This window comes from Scyliorhinus canicula, chromosome 8, assembly GCF_902713615.1.
Source record: "Scyliorhinus canicula chromosome 8, sScyCan1.1, whole genome shotgun sequence".
In the NCBI taxonomy this organism is placed as follows: Eukaryota; Metazoa; Chordata; class Chondrichthyes; order Carcharhiniformes; family Scyliorhinidae; genus Scyliorhinus; species Scyliorhinus canicula.
Genome location: NC_052153.1, coordinates 137,000,920 through 137,027,629, shown reverse-complemented (window position 1 = coordinate 137,027,629; position 26,710 = coordinate 137,000,920). Strand labels below are relative to the sequence as shown.

At 45.9% G+C, this 26,710-nt stretch overlaps 1 protein-coding gene across 1 annotated transcript in view; it reads right to left on the bottom strand.

Annotated features, from left to right (window-relative positions):
• Positions 1–18,528: 18,528 nt before the first annotated feature.
• Positions 18,529–26,710, bottom strand: part of mblac2 (metallo-beta-lactamase domain containing 2) — a 37,995-nt gene continuing 29,813 nt past the window's right edge. The window contains exon 2 of the mRNA XM_038805298.1: positions 18,529–18,910. Within this exon, the coding sequence (XP_038661226.1) occupies positions 18,534–18,910 (377 nt within the window). The 3' untranslated portion in view covers positions 18,529–18,533. The remainder of the gene's footprint in view (positions 18,911–26,710) is intronic.

The window sequence follows — 26,710 nt, the reverse complement described above, 5'->3', positions numbered from 1 at the left end:
AATATTTAAAGATAGCTTGGATGTCTTACAAACGCTAAACCCCAGCCCAGCCCAGGAGCTTTCCCCCTCCAGCCCCCCAATCAGCTCCGGTGCCCTTAGGCTGCATGCCAGTAAATGGAATGGACTACTCTCCTCCTCACTTCCCCACAGTATCCATTGCGCCTTGTTTGTGTAGAGGAGTACTAAACGATGTCCGCCTAACGTCTTATTGGGGGAGGGGGGGTGATTTAGATTTAGATTTATTGTCACTTGTACCAAGGTACAGTGAAAAGCATTGTTCTGCATACAGTTCAGGCAGATTGTTCCATACATGAAAAACATAGAACACAATGTAAATACATAGACATAGACATTGGGTGAAGCATACAAGGTGTAGTACTACTGAGTGGAGAAGATGCGTGGTGAAATCAGTTCACTCCATTCAGGGGTCTGGTAGCAGCGGCAAAGAAGCTATTTTAGAATCTCAGACTTTTGTATCTCTAGCCCGATGGAAATGAGAATAACCCGGATGGTTTGCTTATGCTGGCCCTTTACTCAAAGCAGCGGGAGGTGTAGACAGAGTCAATGGGTGAGAGGCGGGTTTGTGTGATGGACTGCACTGTGTGCATAACTCTGTAGTTTCTTACAGTCTTGAACCGAGCAGCTGCATATTCAGGCTGTGATGCAGCCAGATAGGATGCTTTCTATGGTGCATCTGTAAAAATTGGTAAGAGTCATTGTGGGCATGCCGAATTTCCTTAGTTTCCTGAGGAAGTATAGGCGCCGTGTGCTTTCTTGGTCGTAGTGTTGATGTGGGTGGACTAGGACAGATTGTTGGTGATGTGTACATCTAGAAATTGAAACTGTCAACCGTCTCCACCTCGGCACCATTGATGCAGACAGGGGTGTGTACGATACTTTGCTTCCTGAAGTCAATGACCAACTCCATAGTTTGAGGAAGAGGTTGTTGTTGTTACACCATGCCACTAGTTTCTCTATCTCCCTCGTGTATTCTGACTCATTGTTGTTCAAGATCCGACCCACTACAGTCCTGTCATCAGCAAATGTGTAGATGGAGTTGGAGTAAAATGTTGCCACACAGTCGTGTGTGTATAGGGAGTATGATAGGGGACTAAATATACAGCCTTGCGGGTTCCCAGTACTGAGGACTATCATGGACAAGGGGTTGTTGTGTATTCTTACTGATTGTGGTCTATTGGTCAGAAAGTCAAGTTGTATAGGGAGGAGCCAAATCCTAGATTTTGGAATTTTGATATGAGCTTGGCTAGGATTATTGTGTTTAAGGCCAAACTGTAGTCAATGCATAGGAGTCAAACATACAAGTCCTTGTTGTCAAGATGCTCCAGGGATGAATGTAGGGCCAGGGAGATAGCGTGTGGTGTGGACCGATTGTGGCAGTATGCGAATTGCAGTGGATCAAGGCATTCTGAGAGTATGGAGTTGATGTGTCTCATGACTAATTTCTCGAAGTACTTCATAATGATAGATGTCAAAGCCACCTGATGGTAGTCGTTGATGCACGTTGCTTGGTTCTTCTTTGGCACCAGTAGGTGGTCTTCATGAAGCAGGTGGGAACCTCAGAATGGAGTAGGAAAAGGTTGAAGATTACCACAAACACACCAGCCAGTTGGTTTGCGCAGGATCTGAGTGCATGACCAAGGACTCCGCTGGACCCGTTGCTTTCTGAGGATTCACTTTCAAGAAGGCCAATCTGATTTCAGAGGCTATGACAGTAGGTATTGGTGCGTCTTGAGGCTGCTGGGGCAGTTGACAACCATTCGTTGGGTTCCTGCTTGAAATGAGCATAGACTGCATTGAGTTCATCAGGGAGGGGTGCACTGTTGTCGGAGATTCTTCTTGGCTTTGCATTGTAGCCCATAATGCTGTTTAAGTCTTGCCACAACTGACAAGAGTCAGTGTTGTTCGTCGCTGGCTCTAGCTTAGTCTGGTATTGTCTCTTGGCATCCCTGATGGCTTTGTGGAGGTCACACCTAGATTTCTTGTATAGAAACATAGAAAATATGTGCAGGAATAGGCCATTTGGCCCTTCGAGCCTGCACCAAAAATTAATATGATCATTCCTGATCATGCAAATTCAGTATCCCACTCCCGCTTTCCCTCCATACCCCTTGATCCTTTTAGCCGCAAGGGCATTATCCAGCTCCCTCTTGGATATATCCAATGAGCAACAACTCGCTGAGAGAAGATCAAGGATCTTAGGGCAGGAAAGGTGCCAAACCTCACACTGCCTCCACAATTGTTGTCCTTCCCTCCCCTTCACTAAATCAATTTCTTCAAACTCCTTCCAGAAGAAGAGTGCAGAACTCTAGAGAGAAGCTGAAAACTGTGAGCTGTCCCTCAAGTGACATGCACTTTAATGGCCACTGGCCATGCGTGCCTACCTACCTAAACCACTGGGGAAGGACGTCTTGATCCAGGATGTTGCAGATGTCAGCAGAAACCTGACATGAAAACCTGAGTCTCCTGATTAAGCACAGAATTTGAAAGAACTGACTCTGACATAGACCCTGTTTTTGGAATCTTGCCTCCTCCCAGCAGGATTGTTACGTCCATCACCTCTGCCCTGTTGAGCATCATGTGGCTGGGTTTGCTTATGCTGCTGCTACTATGGGTATTGCTGCTCCCCCTATTCCTCACCAGAGGTTCAAGGTGGAGCTGTATAAACTGCTCCCTTCCTGTGGTGAAGACTGACAGCAGGGAAGTTATCAAGGTGACTAAAGACAGGTAAACGGACTTCAAGAAGTTGGAAATTATCTATCGAGCAGTGAAAACACACTTTCAGAAGTGCCATGAGCACCTCCCATTCACATGGGCAGGGCTGCAGCTTTTCAGTCTTCAGACTGGCTGAAAGAAGTAGAATGTCTGTCTTATCATTGGGATGTACCAGTCTAATTAATTTTGGGGAAAACCCTTAAGGCATGATCTCACTTTCAAAGACTATTTAAAAAAATTTACTAACTGTGGAAAGCAAGCCCACATGTTTTGAACCTGAATGGCTCCTATCGTTCTTCATTTGTATCTCGCCCTCGAACCCAAGTTGTTGACATCTAAATTTAAGCCAGAATCAGGAAAAGAAACATAACTAATCCCCAAAAAGGACTTGGGGACAAACAGGTGTCTTGGAAGTGCTGCATTACTTGCAGAATGAATAGAATATTTACAACTGATCAGCTTACAAGGGAGCTAAACCTCATTCAGATATCCTGTACAGAATACAGGAAACAGGATAAGAATGGAAGAGACATTTGTATGGGAATGGAGAGTTAATTTAATATATAGTCTTCCTAAAGACTGGCAGTGTGAATAGTACAATCTTCTGGAGATATGTAGGTGACTCTGTTGTAGGCGTGTTTGGGACACATATAGCATGCCCATAATGACCATTATCACAATCATGGTATACAATCATATATTCCATCTAAACAGTTAGGTTGTCAATCAGATACAGGCAAAATCCAGAGCCACATAATTCAGCTCAACTGTTTGGATTAGCACCCGTGAATAACAAACTATTGATCTATTTGCCCAAGTTTAACCAGTCTTTGTCACTCTCGGTAACAGTTTTAGTTTTGGAGAAAATAACGATTCTCAGAATAAAAGGATCGCTGTCTTTATTCATCAAATTAGTTGGTATTCTTCTGCGGCACCCGAGATCAAACTGGCAGCATTCAACAGCAGGATTGCCCAGGAAGCATGGTTTGTAAGGCCAATAAGTGATTAACCAGAATCACCTCTTGCTATATAGTGTAGCATCTGGACTACCTCAGTGTGGATCATCCACTGGTCAGGGTGGATTATAGGAAAAGTGATTGTTATTTTTCCACTCCAGCTACATGTGATACCAGGAATCTCACTTCTTGGTTCAGAAATTAATGGGAAGCAATAGATGCAATCTTACCAGTCTTGCCAGTGGGAGGTCAATACCACGTTTGGCCCCTGTTTGATTCAGGAATGCATTTTGCCCTAGCTGTTATTTTTCCACTCCAGCTACATGGGATACCAGGAATCTCACTTCTTGGTTCAGAAATCAAAGAGAAGCAATAGATGCAATCTTACCCAAGTCCTGCCAGTGGGGAGATCATACCAGGTTGGAAGCCTGTTTGATTCAGAAATGCATTTGCCCTGGCAGTTTAACTCAGCCATTGCATTGGCTGGCAAATGCTGAAGCAGATGCCAATGAGAGAGGGCGGGCAGGATGACGTGCTGAATCTGTCAAATGAAGGATTTCTCAGAGACTCAGGCTTGCATGCTAGGTCATAGCTGACATCTGCAGCATCTGGACATGTTTTAGTATGGCTGAACTGGACATTGATTCCTGAAGTTTCAACAAGCACAAGAATGGAAAGGAAAACTGTGAGGCTACTCCCTGGGTATTGTGTACTAAGCTGAAGGTCTGACTGTTGGTTTTGAGGGATTGGAATGAGGTGATATTTGCCAACCACAAGAGCAAGAGGACAGCCTATCAAAGCAACCAGGAGTTGATGAAGGTGGCCCAGGAATTGAGCAGCATGGGTATAGTCCCTCAGACCTGGAGACAGTGCCTGAAGGGGTTCAAGTACTTCAGGAGGGCGGGATCAGTTTTTAACAAATCTGCACATTAGAGCGAGGCAGTAAGCCTTATTCTAATGTGCAGATTCCCAATGTACCTGAGGCTTTGGCATTCGATCCAAATGTGATTGGGGACCTCGGGTGTGGGCTGTTTGGTACTAGTCCCCACAAATCGGGACCAGATGGAACGGCACTTATGGCAGTCTCCAATAGGTTTGGACCCCCCCCCCCCCCCCCCCCCCCCCGTTGCATGCCCTTTGGGCAGGGTGGTGCCCTGGCACTGCTGGTGCCACATGGACATACTGGCAGTGCCACCTGGATGCAAGCCTGGCGCTGCTCAGTTGGCACTGCCAGGGTGCCAGTGCCAAGCTGGTATTTTTTTGCACTTGCGTGATTGGGCCAGGGTTGTGTGCCGGGGGCTGGGGACAGGGATTTTTTTCTGTGGGCCTCGCGATCATTTAAAAATGGTGTCCCGATCTTTTGCTACAACGGGAAGTTCCAGCGAGCAGAGCTCCCCATCCCAAAAAATCAGGGTTATGTGCAGCCTCAGCCCCGCGTTCCCAGTCGCTTTGAATAGCCACGCATTTCTCAGGCTGTGAGTGCCGAGAAACATTCCTAAGCACGCTCGCTCAGGAATCTTGTTCTCTTTTGGGAAGTTCGCGCCAGTAGAGTTTGAAAGAGATGACACTGAATGTCGACCCTGTTTTTGGGGTCTCTCCTCCTCCCAGCAGGATCTTTATGTCAATCACTTCTGTTCTGTGGAGAAGGCAGCTGGTGTTGCTGCTGTTAGGTTTGCTCCTGCTGCTGCTATTGGTGCTGCTGGTCACCTTGTTCCTCAATAGACGTTCAAAGTAGAGCTGCATAAGCCACCTATCTGCTGTGATGAAGGCTGACAGCAGGAAAGTGCAGATCAAGGTGACTGAAATTCCAAACAGGTAAACTGATTTCCAAATATTTGGAAATCACCTGTCAAGCAGTGAAACTGAAGAGCTCCAGCTAATCCCTGCAAGGCTGTTATTCACAGCATTTCATCTGGGTTTTGCTGTTTGATGACTTCCTAGCTGACAGTTTCACTGAACAGGTATTTTCCCCACTATTCTCTCACAGTGTTGTTCCTACAAATTCCACTCTGAAGGTGAAAATCTAAAGGAGAGTCTCTCTGGTTGTTGCCTCTATGTTTAACCGTGAAATGGGCTGCTTAATGACCCACTTTCACCCATCTCTGCCATCCTGGTCTCCACCATTAGGTGAGGCCCTGGTACCAATATGTACTGATGCTTCCCAGAATCAAGACAAAGACTCCTGCTTTAGCATCAACTGAGTTTGAGATGGCCATGCATGATCTGTGCAGAATGAGTTCCCCCAAGCATCGCCTGCTGCTGTTCTTCATAAGGGAGAACCACTGCCTCTCTTGTGACACTAACCCAGCCCCAGAACATTGGTATTAGCACATCCTGAGGTCTTGACCCTGCTCAGTGTACTAATGTGTCTCTCACCTTGAGATGTCCCCATTCATTCACAGGGTGGACACCCAATTGTTATCGGTCAGACATGACTATATGGTGGAGTCCAAACATGTGCCATTGCAGGTAGCACTAAGCAATGCCAAACTGAGCCTGAAGCGGGAGCAGATTAGGTCATTGATGCTGAGGCTAGATATGAAACAGCCAGCTTGGGTGGGGAGATTTACAATTAACAATAGAAATGAATATCAGAGAGACTTCCGTTGGCGGCAATGATCGAGTGAGCCACACATTCGGCGGGCTCTCACTCCGGCGGGGCTTTAGGAACTGATTCCCCGCGATAGCGGGACTGCGGAGCGGCGAAAAGGCGGCCGCAGTAGTGTGGAGGAGCAGGCAGTAGTTTATGGAACCGCGGGAGGCCAGGAAACAAAGGAAGTGGCAGAGAAAGGGACAGAGGCAAGGAGCAGGGGAAGCTGACCTGAAACCCAAGATGGCGGACCTGCGGACCTCGGACTCAGCAATCCAGCAGGCGCTGGAAAACATGCTACAGGTGATGAAAAGCAGTTTTGAGTCGCTGAAGCGGGACAACTTGGACCCACTTCAGAAGGCAGTGGATCAGCTGAATCAGAGGCTGGATGCTCAGGATGTAAAAGTTAAGGAGCTGGGAGAGGCGGTGGAGGAGCAGGCATTAGAAGTCGACGGGCTGAAGGAGAGGCAAAGAAGGCTGCTGGACAGAGTGGAGGAGTTGGAAAATGGAGTCCGCAGGAATAATCTGAGGATCATCGGCCTCCCCGGAGGGGGCTGAGGCCACAGCGTTTGTGGCAGACCTGTCGATGCAGCTGATGGGGGCTGAAGCCTTTCCGCGACCGCCGGAGCTGGAGGGGGCATACAGAGTGCAGGCGAGGCAGGGGCGGCCGGGGGGACCACCCCGTCCGATGGTGATCAGGTTCCACAGGTTCGTGGACAAGGAGCGGGTGCTGCGATGGGCGAAGAGCACCAGGCGCAGCACGTGGTACAACAGTGTTTTTCGCATATAGGACCTAAGCCAGGAGGTGGCTCGGCGGCGAGCAGCCTTTAAACAAGTCAAGGGGGTACTGTTCAAGAAGCATGTGAAGTTTGGTCTGCTGTTCTCGGCCCATCTTTGGGTCACGCATCAGGGTCAACACCACTACTGCTCCGAGCCTGAAGAAGCGATGGACTTTGCGAGGGATCAGGGGCTGGTCCCGAAAAGAGGTCCCATGGGCGCGAATTAGGGCCCGAGAACTAACGTTTGAAGGGACGCTGAATGTGCCTGGACTGCTGTTCAACAGTTTACTGTGTTAAAGATGCCATGCGGGACATTTGGGACTCTTCCCTTTGTTTTTGGTTGCTGTTTTTTTTTCCCCTTTCCGTGTGGACCATTGTTGCCTGGGGGTGTGTTTGGGCGGAGAGGAGTTCTCCCCCCCTCCCCCCCTCTCGTACGGTCTTTTTTTTTCAGTTTTTCCTTGTCGCTTTTGCGTTATTTTTCGTTTCTGGGTCTTTCTGTTGTGTTGGGTACTTTTTGTGGGGCTCGCTGAGTGCACTGGAGCTGGTATTGTAACTAAGGGGTGGCCGGTCAGCGAGGGGGGTTAAAGACGTGGGTTGGGGGTTTTTGTTTTATTGGTGTTTATGCCTTCCTGTGCCAGTGGGTTTGCTCCAGCGGGTTGGAGAGGGGAACGGGACGCCGGGGAGTGGGAATGAGGACGGGGAAACAATGGGAATGAGACAGGGGGGTGCCGGAGTGATGAGTCACCGGGCTAGCAGATTGGCTAGTCAAGGGAGTCAGGTGGGGGGGGGGGGGGGGGGGGGGAGAATACAGCCAATGGATGGCAGGGGTGGGGTTACCCGGGGATGTTGCTGGGGGGGAGGGGGCGTTATTCTGCTGACGTGGAATGGATCTGAAGTAGGCAGTGGAAAGGAGGTCGAGGGTGGCGGCAGCCAAGAGGCAGGCCAAGAATGGCGCGACGCACAGGCCGGTGGCCGGCCCGAGAAAGGCTATGGCTGACCAGCGTGGGGGGGGGGTTGTGCCCCCCAACCAGGCTGATCACCTGGAATGTCAGGGGACTGAATGGGTCAGTTAAGAGGGCATGGGTGTTCACGCACTTGCGAGCTCTGAAGGCGGACGTAATTATGTTGCACGAGACACATCTGAAAGTGTCTGACCAGACTAGGCTAAGGAAGGGCTGGATTAGCCAGGTCTTCCACTCGGACTTGGACTCGAAGTTCAGGGGGGGGTGGCAATCATGATCAACAAACGGGTGCAATTTGAGGCGGAGGGCATAGCCGCAGATGGGGGGGGGGGGGGCAGATACCTGATGGTAAGGGGCAGACTAGAGGGGAGAAGAGTGGTGCTGGTGAATATATATGCCCCAAACTGGGACGACGTGGACTTTATTAAAAGAGTGCTGGGGAAGATCCCGGACCTGGACTCTCGTAGACTAATAATGGGAGGGGGGACTTTAACATGGTCCTTGACCCGGGGCTGGATCGGTCATGTCCCAGAACGGGTAGACTCCCAGCAATGGCAAGGGAGCTGATAGGGTTTATGGAGCAAATGGGGGCAGTGGACCCCTGGAGAGCCAGACAGCTGACGGGAAGGGGCTACTCGTTTTACTCGCACGTTCATAAAGTATATTCTATGATAGACTTCTTTATCCTAAGCAGGGATTGTATAGGGGAGGTAAAGAACACGGAATATTCGGCAATCACTATCTCGGACCATGCCCCGCACTGGGTAGACCTGCAGGCCGGAGGGGCGAATCACCAACGCCCACAATGGAGGCTAGACGTGGGACTGTTGTCGGAGGAGGGGTTTGTGAGAGGCTTCGGAAGTGTATGCAAAACTACTTGCAGGTGAACGATACGGGGAAGGTCTCAGCGGCGACCCTGTGGGAGGCGCTGAAGGCAGTAGTGCGGGGAGAGCTGATCTCCCCATCTCACTGGTAAGCCACCATCTCGTTGATATTGAAGCGGGGTAAGGACCCAGAAGCGTGCGGGTCATACAGGCCAATCTCCCTGATCAATGTAGATGCCAAGCTCCTGGCAAAGGTCCTGGCGATTAGAATTGAGGACTGCGTACCGGAGGTGATTGGGGACGACCAAACCGGATTTGTGAAAGGCAGGCAGCTGTCGGCCAACTTGAGAAGATTACTCAATGTGATCATGACGTCCCCGACGGCAAGGAGGTGGAGGTAGTGGTGGCGATGGATGCCGAGAAGGCCTTTGATCGGGTGGAGTGGGGCTATCTATGGGAGGTGCTCGGACGGTTTGGGTTCGGGGAGGGACTGGTGAATTGGATCAGACTATTGTATCAGACCCCAAAGGCCAGCGTCAGGACGAACAGAGTAGCGTCACAGTATTTTAGACTATACCGCGGGACCAGACAGGGCTGCCCATTCTCCCCACTGCTGTTTGCGCTGGCCATAGAGCCTCTGGCGATTGCGCTGAGAGCCGCAAAGGGATGGAAGGGAATGATTAGGGGCGGGGTGGAACATAGGGTCTCTCTCTATGCGGACGACCTGCTCCTGTCCGTGTCAGACCATTGGCCGGGATGGAAAGTATACTGGAAACACTGAGGAAGTTCGGCCAGTTCTCAGGGTACAAATTAAATATGGCCAAGAGTGAGATGTTTGTGGTGCAGGTGAGGGGCCAGGAGAACAGACTGAGAGGGCTACCATTTAGGCTGGTTGAGGAAAGTTTCCGGTACTTGGGGATTCAGGTGGCGCGAGACTGGGGCAAGCTGCATAAGTTAAATTTGGCCAGGGTGGTGGAACAAATGAAGAGAGAGTTTCGGAGATGGGATGCACTCCCACTGTCGTTGGCAGGGAGGGAGCAGACTGTAAAGATGACAATCCTCCCTGGATTCCTGTTCATTTTTCAGTGCCTCCCGATCTTTATCCCACAGTCCTTCTTCAAAAGGGTTAGCAAGGTGATCATGAGCTTTGTCTGGGCGGGAAAATCCCCGCGGGTGAAGAAGGTGATGCTTGAGAGGAGCCGCAGCGAGGGAGGGCTGGCATTGCCGAGGCTGATTAACTATTACTGGGCGGCTAACATCGCCATGATAAGGAAGTGGATGGTGGGTACGGGGTCTATCTGGGAGCGAGTGGAGGCGGCTTCGTGCAGGGGCACCAGCTTGGCAGCCCTGGTCACAGCTCCCCTACCGCTGCCGCCGGCCAGGTACTCCACCAGCCCGGTAGTGGGGGCGACCCTGCGGATATGGGGCCAGTGGAGGAGGCAGGTAGGGGAGGTGGGGGCGTCTGGGCGGCAATCTGCGACAACCATCGGTTTGCCCCCGGGAGCATGGATGGGGGGTTTAGAGCATGGATGGGGAGTTTAGATGCGGGGTTGGGGAGGGTGGGCGATACGTTCCTGGAGGGGAGCTTTGCGAGTCTGAGGGGCTTGGAGGAGAAATTTGGTCTGGTAAGGGGAAACGATTTCAGGTACCTACAGTTGCGGGACTTTTTCCGTAGACAGGTCCCATGTTTCCCACGCCTCCCGCCAATGGAGATCCAAGACAGAATAGTCTCTAGAGGGGAAGGAGGGGAGGGTAAAGTCTCTGATATTTATAAGGTGCTCATGAAGGGGGAAAGGTCCCAGACGGAGGAACTGAAACTCAAATGGCAGGAGGAGCTAGGCGGGGAAATGGAGGACGGGCTGTGGGCAGAAGCCCTGAGTAGGGTAAACTCAACCGCAACATGTGCCAGGCTCGGCCTGATTCAATTTAAGGTCATTCACCAGGCCCACATGACGGTGGCTCGGATGAGCAAATTCTTTGGGGTAGAGGACAAATGCGCTAGGTGCGCAGGAGGACCAGCGAACCACGTACACATGTTTTGGATATGTCCGATGCTGAGGGGGTACTGGGAGGAATTTGTGGGGATCATGTCCCTGGTTCTAAAAACAAGGGTGGTGATGGGTCCAGGGGTGGCAATTTTTGGGGTTTCGGAGGACCCGGGAGTCCAGGGTGAGAAAGAGGCCGATGTTCTGGCCTTTGCTTCCCTGATAGCCCGGCGACAAATACTACTGGCATGGAGGGACCCAAAGCCCCCGAAGACTGAGTTGTGGCTTTCGGACATGTCGAGTTTTCTGGGTATGGAAAAAAGTAAGTTCGCCTTGAGGGGATTTGTACAGGGGTTCGCCCGAAGGTGACAACCATTCATTGACTTCGTTGCGGGAGAGTGAGCGTTAGCAGGGGGGGGGGGTGGGGGGTGGAGGGAGGTTAGAGTAGAGTAGGGGGGATAAATTGGCGGGTAGTGTCGATGGGAGAGGAGCGGGCGTGTGCAGTATGGTACGATTGAAGTATTGATTCTACGTGGATGTTTGCACATTTTTGCCTTTTTTGCTTTCTTTTTGTTGATGTCTGTAACTGTTTACAATGCCGAAAAATACCTCAATAAAATTGTTTGTTTAAAAAAAAAGAAATTAATATCAGAATAAAGCCTTGCAGAGATAGTAATGAAGAATATCTCAATGACTATAGCATCGAGAACACAACCCACAGACAATATGCAGCATCTGTGAAGCGTTGAAGTCTGAGTATCAAGTTTCACTACTTTGAATATTTATCCAACTTGTCCTTTAAAATGCCTTGGTCTTTGCCTCAATTATTCCCACAAGGCATTTAGAAAGGTAGGTGGGGAGGGTAATTGCTGAACATCAATTAAAAAATAAATGCTGTATAGCTGGCACTCAGAAATGGATGGGACATAGACGAATGACATAAGGAAGTTGAGTGCTTCCTCCCTTTCTGGCATCTCGACAAGCATTGATTGGTTTTTAGTTGAGATTTGCTCTCTCTCGAATCATTTGCCTTTGTTGTATTGTATTACTTGGGTCGAAGGCTAGTTTGATAAATACTCAATTTCCTCTCACTGATCCTAAAACCATCTATGTACCTGTGGCAGAAAAAGAAATTGTGCACAGAAAATACCGGTTTGCAACAAGAACAACAACAGGTATTTTACAGCTCCTCTTATATTGTAAAAACATTTACCCCTTAAATACTGAATACAGATTCTGGGTGCAAAATTGATTGGCCTATTTTGTTCATTCTAATGTTACTGGTGTCAGCCTAGTATTAAACGAGGAAAGCTCCACCGCTTCTGGAGTTGGGCAACTATCAATTTCTTCAAAGCATTTTCCAGTTTCTGTCTTAATGGCCACTAGTTCTAACCATCGTGTGAAGAAATTCTTCAGCTCTCAATCATTCATTTTTAACTTGAGCGCTCGGTCCTGGTGGGTAACTAAGAAGCTGATTATTCACTTCTTCACTTTCCAGCTACAACTGGATAGGCTGGGTTGTTTTCCTTGGAGCAGAGAAGGCCAAGGGAGGGACCTAATTGAGGTGTATAAAATTATGAAGAACATAGATGAGAAGAAACCTTTCCCCTTAGCAGAAGGTCATCAACCAGCGGGCAGGAAGTTTATAGGAGATGTGATGAAAAACTTTATCACCCAGAACGGTGGGACTCTCCCTGAAAGGGTGGTAGAGGTGGGAACCCTTGCATCATTTAAGAAGCATTTAGAAGAAACTTGAAATTCCATAGCAGACAAGGCTACAGACCAAGTGCTGGAAATGGGATTAGAGCAAATAGGTGCTTGATGGCTGATGTGGACACAATGGGCCGAAGGGCCTCTTTGTTGTAAAAACTCTGACAATAGTGACCTTACCCAATGACTACATCCATATAATTTACAGAAAATCTACAATCGGGAGCAGAAATCATGGCTACATTTTCTTCACTGTCATCTGGGGGCATCTTGATTGAAACCAAATCAGTATCTGGGAAAGCCTGTCTATGTCCTTCATAATTTTATACACCTCAATCAGGTCCCTCCCTCGGCCTTCTCTACTCCAAGGAAAACAATCTCCCTTATCCAGCTGTAGCTGGAAAGTGAAGTGAATAATCAGCTTCTTAGTTACCCACCAGGACCGAGAGCTCAAGTTAATCGCTTCAACTCAAAGCTTTGGGGGGTGGGGCAGGAGGGTGGTGGAAGGGCTATTCAGAGAGGTGAGTGAACAACTGCGGTGTAAGATACATAAAATACAAATTTACGCACTGAAATAAGCATTAGGTAGCCGGATTAAAAGATAATGGGAAAACACTGACTCATCAAGATCTCATAGTAGATAAATCCTTCAAGACATATGGCAATGTCTGAATACGGTGAAGAAAGCAAAAGATATGTTAGGTTGTATGGAAAAAAAATAGAACATAGAGATGCTACTCTACTGTAGAGAGCTCTAGGGTATTGTGTGCAATTCTGGAGCTTTCATTAAAGGAAGGATAGTAACCACGTTGAGTAAAGCATAGAGAAAAGCTCCTGGGGATGATAAGGGAACTGGAACTAAAACAAGAACAGACTCGCTACTGGAGAAAAAGGGATATTCTGGAGGGATTCAAATTAAAAATTCTCAGGGATGCAGTGGATCAGTCAGGGTGTCGCCATGTTTAGGTTTCACAAGGAGCATTTCCCCCCACTATTCTTTCATGGGATGCAGATGCCATTGGGAAGGCCAGCACTTGTTGCCCATCCCTAGTTTCCCTTAAACTGAGTGGCTTTCTAGGCCATTTCAGTGGGGCAGTTAATAGTCAACCAGATTGTTGTGGGTCTGGAGTCACATGTAAGTCAGACCAGGTAGAGATTGCATGTTTCCTTCCCTGAGGAAATTAGTGAACCAGCTAGGTCTTTACAACAATAGAAGACCGTATAATGGAGCTCAGTATTACCATTGGGATGGAGGGGTGTGGCAACTTCCCATTTCACACCAGTCCACAGTACAGCTATAACATGCTGTGGGTGGGTTAAATTCCATGACACTGGGACAACGTCTCACCTGGTCAATCTGATAGGCTGGCAGCACCAAGATTTAATTTGTGAGTGCTACCAGGATTGCAGCCTGTCCCAAGAAAAAAGGTCCCATGGATCAAGGAGTAAGGCACGGTCAAAGTATTGGACAGAGAGGATTCGGCTGGTTTAGGGTGGGCTTTGGAGAACAGGCAGGTCAGAAGTACGAACCCTCAAACATAGTACACTTTTTCCCTTCCCAGCCTTTTAAAAACATTTTTAATGAAAACAGCCTGCCCACTTCATGCTGACTACCCACACCAATCACGTTATGGCATGGCCAAGATATTATTGGAGTTAATTGGCATGTAAACAAACTCAATTTATCCTTGATGATTTCAATATGGCAGGCAGACCAATTTCAGCACCCATGTGTTATGGGAGAGAGCTTGGAGGTAGGAAGGTATGGCAACCCCCATTTTACATGCCCTGCCACCGAAGACATGCCAACAAGGGGCACGTATAATCCAGCCAATGGTCACGATTATGGAGACTAGTTTTTATTCCAGATTTATTAATTGAATTTAAGTTCCACCAGATGCCATGATGGGATTTGAATCCATGTCCCCAGAGCATTAGCCTGGATCTCTGAATTACCAGTCCAGTGGTACTACCACTCTGTAACCATCTCCTCTACAATTACTCCAATTCTTATTCCAATCAACAAAACATTTAACAAGATGAGATTAGATATAGATTGTTAAACTGTTTTATTTCAGTTAGCAAATATGCAAAACAGTTCTGATTGAATTAAGTGAATCAATCAGTATACAGTATATCTCAATAAATACAATTTAACTTCCAAGTAATAATACAAAGTAACATTTTATATTCACTTGCTTAAAGAAAACAACTTCTTACTACTCCCCTGCAATCTTAACATTTTGAACCTGCCAAAAACATGCCTTAAGAACGGTGTTTAGAAATGTATTTATTCCCACTTTAATGTTTTGTTCCCATCGAAAAGGGAGGCAATGCAAGACCACTTTTGCCAAGCACCTGGGACAAAGGGCCCTCCTTGTAGTGAAGTATTTAGCAATTACTGAGACGGACTAACAAATTGTTTGTTTTCAGTCTTTGAGGATATTAAGAAGCTTACGTCATTAGCATTTTAATTATCCTTAAAGCTTTTTACAAATTTGTGCAAATAGAGTTTGCTTTAGAAACCTCAACACATAAATATATTTTGTGGAAAAATGTTGAAAGAAATCCCAATGCATGACAGAAGTATTTGATTTGGTTCAAGATAGCAAAACAATGAGAAATCAGTATGAGATGAAAAAGAGTAGATTCAAACAAGTTGCAAGAAAATATTACTTCAGGGTAAAAATAGAAAGTGTGGGAAATACTCAGCACATTTGGCAGCATCTGTGGAGAGAGAAACCGACTTAGTCAGGGGTGGAGTGTAGTCAGGGAATCCTGTGGGAAATCAGGGTGTGGGGGTGTACTCCAGAGAGGGGGGGTTGTTCAGGCATCTATTGGCGGTCGGAAGGGTAGACAGGATATCGGGATGGCTGTCGGTGGTAGGGTGTAGTTGGAGGGGTATCCCCTGGCCCATGGGGGTTGGGTGCAGGGTGGAGGAAGTGCAGCATCCAATGAGAGGTCAGTGCTATAGTTACCCAGAAGCAAGACGTGGTTTCAATTCTTCCAACACTTCCTGGGTAACTGTTACATAGCAGTCAGAACCAACCAAAGTTTGGGATTGACATCACATTATTGCTCCCAGGGCCAGACAATCGCCCATCAGAATTTTAAACTTTCTGAACAATTGCTGTGCAATTCTTACCTGGGATCTTCCGCATCCTTGGTGTACAGCACCCCCCACCCCCACCCAGAAACACTGTCTCGGAACTTGGAAGCTACGGCCAATGTTTAGAGTTGAATATCGACAAATATATGATTCTATGACCATTTATTTTAACTAGTTTAGCCAAGGGCACAGCATTTTTACGGAGAAACCAATTCTCTTATTTGAAGGAATACTGATGCAACACGTTAAATCGTTGACTGATGTTCACATGCCCAAAGTATACTGTTGATCTTTTGGTTGCAATTTTTAAATCCTGATCTGACATACATACAGGTTTATGAAGGACTGAGAAATTATTCATATTTCACAAATAGCCTGAACTGGTAACTCATGAATAAAGATGAATGTGAATTATAGTAATCACATGATTGATAAATAGATTCTGTGATTTTTCAGATTGTGTTCTGTTTATTCCAGCTTGGATAAAGAGATTCTAAAATGCTCGATACAAAACATTAATTTTTAACAAGAAAATTACACACAAATTGCAGAACACTATCATTTTACTCACAATATGTTTGTTTCCAATTGTATCATTTGTAGGATATAGAAATATTGAAGAAATAAAGAGAGAAATATAAATATTTAATTTCTATGGATTTTTTTGCATCTAATTTCAAAATCTAGTCATGAATTACATTTTTCCCACTGCCTCAAAATTGCAATACTTCAAACATCTCCCAGTATTCATTTTTAGGTCGGCATCTTGGTTTTTAAAACCCATATTTGGCACCATCCACTCAACTCACCAAAAAAAACAAGAACAGTGAAGAATGTTGCATAGCAGAATATTTGCAAACTTTAGACTGGTTATGCAAATAGGAAAATACTTAAGTAAATTTAACACTGAGAATATGCAACTGTAAAAAAGCACACATGTAAATAATGAATAGAACTGACACAGTAAGATTGGCAAGACAACTGGAAACAGTAGACAGTTCACTTCAAATCTCCTAAGAATAGGGAAAAAAACAATTAAAATATGTAAACAAATGAAAAATGTATTGAGAACTAAAGTTAACAAGTATGGAAAGATATTTGCAATATACTATTCCAAATTTAAGTGAAACTTTGCTTTGATGGATAGGAACATTTGAATCATAGCCTGGGAATTAAAGAGGATGAAGTAGTCTGATACTATTTTATTAGACACTGCATGGAGCATAACTCCAGTTTTTGTCAATTAAACCTTAACTAGAGTATGGACAATCAGTTGCATCTCCTGGGCACTTTACAAACCGAAGCAGAGCTAATTTAAGTGTTCTTGGAGAGTTCAAACACTCATTTACTGAACATTTACTAGCCAGAAACAGAGCTCCATGTGAAGATAAATACACACCCACAGGGTGTATTTTCCCAGACCATAGCCCAGTAGTGTGCAGAAGTGCTATCAGATTCAGAATTATAAATTGCAGCCTTGTATCCATGTTGCAGAGGTGCACTTGCATTATAAAAGCTGTCATTAGATTTAATTCTTACAATGAATACTAGACATTTGGTATTCACCACAGTGTATGGTGCAGACTATACCCTTTACACTTATTTTATAATGAAGCCCCTGTAATGAGAACACAACCTTTTTATTTTCAAACAGTCATGTAGTACTTGAGTGTCAGAGTCTGTCACCAGCAAAAGACTGTGGATAACAGCACTACTGTTGCAACCCCTAACCAAAAAGGACCAGTTCAAAATTTACACCAAATATAGCTCAACGAACTTCGAATCCACAGATTCTGTCAATCCTTTTGGATGAAACTATGGTCAACCAGGGAATTTACAAAACACATTATGGTAAGACAGACAGACACTTCACTTGTCAAAGGCAATGGTTAAGGGGTATAGCCTTAACAGATAAATCCACATTTTGAATTTTGGTTAAGTAAATTGTGAGAAAACAGTAGCAAAGAACATTTAAAAAGTGGGGAAAAAAATTACTCAGTAAATGATGGAAGGATTAATATACCAGATGAATAAGATTCAATAGCAGAAAGAACTTATTTAATTTGTGTTCTTATTTTTCTTTATAAAATATTTACCCAATTGCTGTTGGAAAAGGGGCCTGCCTACCTGCGGACTAAGCTGGATGCACCAGTCATTCATTATTGCTGTTTATCCTACAAGATTATTCTTTGTATGCTACCTAACCAATCGAGACATTCACAGGGAAGGATCATTTGACTGGAACCACAATTTTCATATTCCATTATCAGATACTAAGTGATCATCTTCAAATTTGTATCAGCATTAGTATAAATCCAAAAGAGATTTCCATTCCCTACTCGAGGGGCATTGTCATGTGGATTGTTGGGGGGGGGGGGGGGGGGGGGTGATGCAGAAATAATTAATAAAATCTAAGCAGGGATTTTGTGATTATATTAATTTACCGACAAAAACTGGTAAGGCACATTTCAGTTGATCTCCCAGCGGAACAACATTTCATCAGTCTAATAAGAATGGCATTGAAAGTACAGTGTTTACAATAAACTAATTTTCAGGACTGTCTTTCTTAAAATATAAAATTGATCTACAGCATGAATTTTGTAATGGAAGCTTTTGTTGAGTCAATTTTTGCTTCTATACTTCTGTAACAATATAATCACAATTTACTTTACCAAATTATTGTTTTGTTGAATTTTTGCTTCATGACATTACTCCTATTTATGCATAGTGAGTTACAAAACTGCCTCCGACAATTAACAAGTATGAGCCTTAACTATCTAAGATCATTTGATTTATAAATACACTCCTTCCTCTTGCAAAAATCTTATTTAAAAGGAACCTGTAAACTTAAATAATGCAAAACTTGATACATCTTATTGGTCTACTCATCTGCCATAATTCAGCCATAGAGCCAGGCGTGTAAAGCATCTTGCAGCACACGATAAGATTTTATGGCACACTCCAGCATTAGCAACGTAGCTTGAAGCCAGTCTATAAAGTCGTTCAGCATCGAAGGGGTCAAAATGGCCGGGCAGCACTTGATTCACAAGGTCATTGTCCACTAGAGTCATTAGACGTTTGCAAGTTTGAATGTAGTCACTGATATTGCTGGAAGGGAGCCAGTCAACCATGGATCCATTGTATACTACATCTCCACTAAAAAGAATGCAGTTCTCCTGATCATGAAGGCAGATGCTACCTCTGGAGTGACCAGGCATGTGTAGAACAGTGAGCTGACGGTTTCCAAGATGAATAATGTCACCTAACATGAAAAGCATAAAAGTCTCAAATCTCTCTTGGAATCCTTGCCAATTACATTTAACACATAATGTAAATATTTGAACTTGTGTCAACATATGCAAGCATACATGAAATCAGAAGTCATCTCTAATAATAAAGCATCTTAAATTTTACTGTGTATACACAATCATTTGCTCAATATTTTTGTGAAATGTATTGCTACTTCTGAAACTGATTAGCAAAACGTAATGTTTGGACTCTGCAAAATAGGTAGTAATGAATGAGCAGCCCATTTTACATCTGTGCATAGATGGTTAAAATCCTGAATCAAGAGCGATGTAAAAGGCTGCCAAATTGCTGTCACCTTTTTAAACGAATGGACCACTCTTTGTAATCATAAAATCATGGCTCAGATCATCTTTGACCCATCGTGCCTACAGCTCTTCGAAAGAGCCATTCAATTCATCCCCTGTTCTTTCCCCATAGCCATACAAATGTATTCCTCTTCACATATTCATCCAATTCCTTTAAAAAAATTTTATTGATTTTGTTTCCACCATTCTTTCAGGCAGTTCATTACAGACCATAAAACTTCACTGCCCCCAAACCAGCCACAGAGCTTGAAAAACAAAAAAAGTAGCAAGAGTCAGGAGAGGAAAATACATACCACAGACACGCAGAGCAAGACATGGCAGACCCAGAGGGATCACCAACGCAAATACTGACCACCCACCATCAGGACAATGGTTGGAGGTCCTTACACAGGAGCTCCAAAAACACAAGGACTCCCATCAATTGGACTACATGGCGCTGATGAGGTCAGCCATATAATTCGCACTGGTCCCCTTCAAAGAGGCGTTGGAACGAATGGAGCGGAGACTGGAGGTTCAGGAGGCGACCGTGTGGGAAGTGGTCACAGACCAGACTGATTGGATTGCCTCACTCGAGACAGAAGTGGTAAGGTTGGTGATGACCCAGAGAGCACTCATGGGGAAGGTGGAAAACCAGGAGACCAGGTCCCGCCACCAGAACCTAAGGATTGTCGGGCTACCTGAGGACTCAGAGGGCAGAAACCCGACACAGTACTTCGCCCTGATGTTGGTTGGGGCGAACAGGGGGGCGGGGGTGGAGGTGAAGAAGCTTCCGCAAGCCCCCAGAGGTAAACGAGGCCCACAGGTTGTTCCGGCAAATTCCCCAAAGCAGGAAAACTCCCAAGAGCGATTATCGCCAACCTCCACACAGCAGGACAAGGAGCAAATTCAGAACATAAGAACTGGGAGCAGGAGAAGGCCATCTGGCCCCTCGTGCCTGCTCCGCCATTCAATGAGATCATGGCTGATCTTTTGTGGACTCAGCTCCATTGTCCCGCCCGAACACCAGAACCCTTTATTCCTTTATTCTTCAAAAAACTATCTATCTTTATCTTAAAAACATTTAATGAAGGCGCCTCAACTGCTTCACTGGGCAAGGAATTCCATAGATTCACAACCCTTTGGGTGAAGAAGTTCCTCCTAAATTCAGTCCTAAATCTACTTCCCCTTATTTTGAGGCTATGCCCCTTAGTTCTGTTTCACCCGCCAGTGGAAAAAACCTGTCCGCATCTATCCTATCTATTCCCTTCATAATTTTATATGTTTCTATAAGATCCCCCCTCATCCTTCTAAATTCCAATGAGTACAGTCCCAGTCTACTCAACCTCTCCTCGTAATCCAACCCCTTCAGCTCTGGGATTAACATATTGAATCTCCTCTGCACACCCACCAGCGCCAGTACGTCCTTTCTCAGGTAAGACGACCAAAACTGAACACAATACTCCAGGTGTGGCCTCACTAACACCTTATACAATTGCAACATAACCTCCCTAGTCTTAAACTCCATCCCTCTAGCAATGAAGGACAAAATTCCATTCGCCTTTTTAATCACCTGTTGCACCTGTAAACCAACTTTTTGCGACTCATGCACTAGCAACCCAGGTCTCTCTGCACAGCAGCATGTTTTAATATTTTATTTAAATAATAATCCCTTTTCCTGTTATTCCTACCAAAATGGATAACCTCACATTTGTCAACATTGTATTCCATCTGCCAGACCCTAGCCCATTCACTTAACCTACCTAAATCCCTCTGCAGACTTCCAGTATCCTCTCCACTTTTTGCTTTACCACTCATCTTAGTGTCGTCTGCAAATTTGGGCACATTGCCTTTGGTCCCCCAACTCCAAATCATCTATGTAAATTGTGGGCCCAACATTGATCCCGGAGGGACACCACTAGCTACTGATTGCCAACCAGAGAAACACCCATTAACCCCACTCTTTGCTTTCTATTAATTAACCAATCCTCTATCCATGCTACTACTTTACCCTTAATGCCATGCATCTTTATCTTATGTAGCAACCTTTTGTGTGGCACCTTGTCAAAGGCTTTCTGGAAATCCAGATATGCCACATCCACTAGCTCCCCGTTATCTACCGCACTGGTAATGTCCTCAAAAAATTCCACTAAATTAGTTAGGCACGACCTGCCCTTTATGAACCCATGCTGCGTCTGCCCAATGGGACAATTTCCATCCAGATGCCTCGCTGGATGATAGATTCCAGCATCTTCCCTACTACCGAAGTTAAGCTAACTGGCCTATAATTACCCGCTTTCTGCCGACCTTTTTTAAACAGTGTTGTCACGTTTGCTAATTTCCAATCCACCGGGACCACCCCAGAGTCTAGTGAATTTTGGTAAATTATCACTAGTGCATTTGTAATTTCCATAGCCATCTCTTTTAGCACTCTGGGATGCATTCCATCAGGGGCCGGAGACCTGTCTACCTTTAGCCCCATTAGCTTTCCCATCACTACCTCCTTAGTGATAACAATCATCTCAAGGTTCTCACCTGTCATAGCCTTATTTCTATCAGTCACTGGCATGTTATTTGTGCCTTCCACTGTGAAGACCGACACAAAAACCTGTTCAGTTCCTCAGCCATTTCCTCATCTCCCATCATTAAATCTCCCTTCTCATCCTCTAAAGGACCAATATTTAACTCAGCCACTCTTTTGTGTTTTACAGGCTCGAGGGGCCAGATGGCCTTCTCCTGCTCCTAGTTCTTATATGTCGAAACTTTTACTATCTGTTTTGATATTCTGAGCAAGTTTACTCTCATAATCTATCTTTCTCTTCTTTATAGCTTTTTTAGTGGCTTTCTGTTGCTCCCAAAATGTTTCCCAGTCCTCTAGTCTCCCACTAATCTTTGCCACTTTGTATGCTTTTTCCTTCAATTTGATACTCTCCCTTATTTCCTTAGATATCCACGGTCGATTTTCCCTCTTTCTACCGTCCTTCCTTTTTGTTGGTATAAACCTTTGCTGAGCACTGTGAAAAATCGTTTAGGAAGGTTCCTCAACTGTTTCACTATAAAGTCTTTGCTCCCAGTCTACCTTAGCTAGCCCTTCCCTCATCCCATTGTAATCCCCTTTGTTTAAACACAAAACACTAGTATTTGATGTTACCTTCTCACCCTCCATCTGTATTTTAAATTCCACCATATTGTGATCGCTCCTTCCGAGAGAATCCCTAAATATGAGATCATGAATCAATCCTGTCTCATTACACAGGACCAGATCTAGGACCACTTGTTCCCTCCTAGGTTCCATTACATACTGTTCTTGGAAACTATCGCGGATATATTCTGTAAACTCCTCCTCAAGGCTGCCTTGACCGACCTGGTTAAACCAAATCGACATGTAGATTAAAATCCCCCATGACTACTGTACCATTTCTACATGCATCCATTATTTATTTGTTTATTGCCTGCCCCACCATAATGTTACTATTTGGTGGCCTATAGACTACTCCTATCAGTGACTTTTTCGCCTTACTATTCCTGATCTCCACCCAAATGGATTCAAACTTATCCTCCATAGCACCGATGTCATCTCTTACTATTGCCTGGATGTCATCCTTAAATAACAGAGCTACCATCCACTCTGAACTTCCGAATAGTTTGATATCCTTGGATATTTAACTCCCAGTCGTGACCATCCTTTAACCACGTTTCAGTAATGGCCACTAAATCATAGTCATTCACGATCATTTGCGCCATCATCTAATTTACCTTATTCCGAATACTACGAGCATTCAGGTAAAGTACACTTATGTTGGCTTTTATACCTCTGTTTTGAATCTTAACACCTTGATCTGTAACCTCTCCAAAGTTATTTTTCCACTTAACTTTTCTCCTAATTTTCCTTGTCGTTGAACCCATATCTTCATGTAACAACCTGCCATGTCGCTTTCGATTTATGTTTTTAACTTCCCGTTTTATCCCTTTTAGTATTACTGGGCCTATTCACTGAGCTCCCCTCAGTCACTGTACCTTGTACTGTCGCCCTTTTTGATTTTTGACTATGGCTTCTCTGCCTTACACTTTCCCCCTCACTACTTTTTGTTTCTGTCCCTGTTTTACTTCCTTCCGACTTCCTGCATCGGTTCCCAGCCCCCTGCCACATTAGTTGAAATAATCCCCAACCGCACTAGCAAACAGCCCCTTTCTTACCACCCCGAGGACATCAGTTTCAGTCCTGCCCATGTGTAACCCGTCCAGTTTGTACAGGTCCCACCTCCCCCAGAACCGGTCCCAATGCCCCAGGAATCTGAAACCCTCCCCCTGACACTATCTCTTCAGCCACGCATTCATCCTATATATCCTGTCATTTCTACTGTGACTAGCCCGTGGCACCGGTGGTAATCCTGAGATCACTACCTTCGCGGTCCGATTTCTTAACTTCCTTCCTAGTTCCCTGTATTATGTTTTTAGGACTTCATCCCTTTTTTTACCTATGTCGTTTGTACCGATGTGTACCACGACCACTGGCTGTTCACCCTCCCCCTCCAGAATGTCCTGTACCTGCTCCGAGACATCTTTGACTCTAGCACCAGGAAGGCAACACACCATCCTGGAGTCTTGTTTGCGGCCACAGAAACGGCTGTCTATTCCCCTTACAATTGAATCCCCTATAACTATTGCACTGTCACACATCACCCCTCCCCTCTGCAGCAGAACCAACAGTGGTGCCACGAGTTTGGCTGTGACAGGGGCGAGACTTCATCAAGGAGCGGAGAGACAGGGGCGAGACTTCATTAACGAGCGCGGAGAGACAGGGGCGAGACTTCATTAAAGAGCACGGAGAGACAGGGGCCAGACTTCATTAAGGAGCGGAGAGACAGGGGCGAGCGCGAGGAGAGCGGCGGTGAGTCAGTGAAAAAGCGCGAGGAGAGCGGCGGGAAGATAATATAAGGCGGGAACCGGAAGTACGACCCGCGGACTTCTGGGAAGGATTTTCCCCTAGCCAATAAATTCTGGTGGAGAGGAAACCCGAGACACTACACGCATAGTGTCTCCCACCCGCCCTCCTCCTCTACCCTAATAATAAGACCCATTGGTGTGAGCAGGTAAGTGCTATATTATATTATTATTATTTTTTTTAAATTTATTTTATATTTGTTTACCAGAACTTGGTGGGAACTAAGAGGGATGGCAGGGAAGGCAGTGCAATGTTCCTCCTGCAGGATGTTTGAGGTGAGGGATGCCGTTAGTGTCCCTGCTGATTTTACCTGCAGGAAGTGCAGCCATCTCCAGCTCCTACAAGACCGTGTTATGGTACTGGAGCTGGCGTTGGATGAACTTCGGATCATTCGGGAGGCAGAGGGGTTCATAGATAGGAGCTTCAGGGAAATAGTTACACCAAAGACTGGAGATAGATGGGTAACTGTAAGAGGGACTGGGAAGAAGCAGTCAGTGCAGGGACCCTCTGCGGTCGTTCCCCTGAGTAACAAGTATACCGTTTTGGATACTTGTGGGGGGGGGGGGGGGACTTACCAGGGGTAAGCCATAGGGTACGGGACTCTAGCACGGAGTCTGTCCCTGTTGCTCAGAAGGGAAGGGGGGATATGAGTAGAACATTAGTAATTGGGGACTCAATAGTCAGGGGCACAGATAGGAGATTTTGTGGGAGCGAGAGAGACTCACGATTGGTATGTTGCCTCCCAGCTGCAAGGGTACGTGATGTCTCGGATCGTGTTTTTCGGGTCCTTAAGGGGGAAGGGGAGCAGCCCCAAGTCGTAGTCCACATTGGCACTAACGACATAGGTAGGAAAGGGGACAAGGATGTCAGGCAGGCCTTTAGGGAGCTAGGATGGAAGCTCAGAGCGAGAACAAACAGAGTTGTTATCTCTGGGTTGTTGCCCGTGCCACGTGATAGTGAGACGAGGAATAGGGAGAGACAGCAATTAAACACTTGGCTACAGGGATGGTGCAGGCGGGAGGGATTCAGATTTCTGGATAACTGGGGCTCTTTCTGGGGAAGGTGGGACCTCTATAGACAGGATGGTCTACATCTGAACCTGAGGGGCACCAATATCCTGGGGGGGTGGATTTGTTAGTGCTCTTTGGGGGGGTTTAAACTAAATCAGTAGGGGCATGGGAACCTGGATTGTAGTTTTGAGGTACGGAAGATTGAGAGTATAGAGGTCAGGAGCACAGATTTGACTTCGCAGGAGGGTGCCAGTGTTCAGGTAGGTGGTTTGAAGTGTGTCTACTTCAATGACAGGAGTATACGAAATAAGGTAGAGGATCTGGCAGCATGGGTTGGTACCTGGGACTTCGATGTTGTGGCCATTTCAGAGACATTGTTAGAGCAGGGACAGGAATGGTTGTTGCAGGTTCCGGGGTTTAGGTGTTTTAGTAAGGTCAGAGAAGGGGGCAAAAGAGGGGGAGGTATGGCGCTGCTAGTCAAGGACAGTATTACGGTGGTAGAAAGGATGCAAGATGGGGACTCTTCTTTCGCGGTAGTATGGGCTGAGGTTAGAAACAGGAAAGGAGAGGTCACCCTGCTGGGAGTTTTCTATAGGCCACCTAATAGTTCTAGGGATGTAGAGGAAAGGATGGCGAAGATGATTCTGGAAAAGAGCGGAAGTAACAGGGTAGTTGTTATGGGAGACTTTAACTTTCCAAATATTGACTGGAAAAGATATAGTTCGAGTACATTAGATGGGTCGTTCTTTGTACAATGTGTGCAGGAGGGTTTCCTGACACAATATGTTGACAGGCCAACAAGAGGTGAGGCCACATTGGATTTGGTTTTGGGTAATGAACCAGGCCAGGTGTTAGATCTGGAGGTAGGTGAGCACTTTGGAGACAGTGACCACAATTCGGTGACCTTTACATTAGTGATGGAAAAGGATAAGTATACCCCGCAGGGCAAGAGTTATAGCTGGGGGAAGGGCAATTATGATGCCATTAGACATGACTTAGGACAGGGGTGGGCAAACTTTTCCGTGCAAGGGCCACATTCAGAAATTCACAATTCACAAAGGGCCGCATAGTATATTAAGTAAAATAATTACTTCACCCGGTTATGATTCTGGGCGCCTCATATAGAACATAGAACAGTACAGAACAGAACAGGCCCTTCGGCCCTCGACGTTGTGCCGAGCAATGATCACCCTACTCAATTCAACGTATCCACCCTATACCAGTAAGTAACCCAACAGCCCCCCCCCCCCCCCTCCATTAACCTTAAAAAAAAAAATTTAAAAAAAAATTTTTTTGTTTTTTTTAAATGACTTGGTGGGCCGCAGAAATACCTTTGGCGGGCCGCATGCGGCCCGCGGGCCGTAGTTTGCCCACCCCTGACTTAGGATGTGTAGGTTGGAGAAGTAGGCTGCAAGGGTTGGGCACACTAGATATGTGGAGCTTGTTCAAGGAACAGCTATTACGTGTTCTTGATCAGTACGTACCAGTCAGGCAGGGAGGAAGGGGTCGAGCGAGGG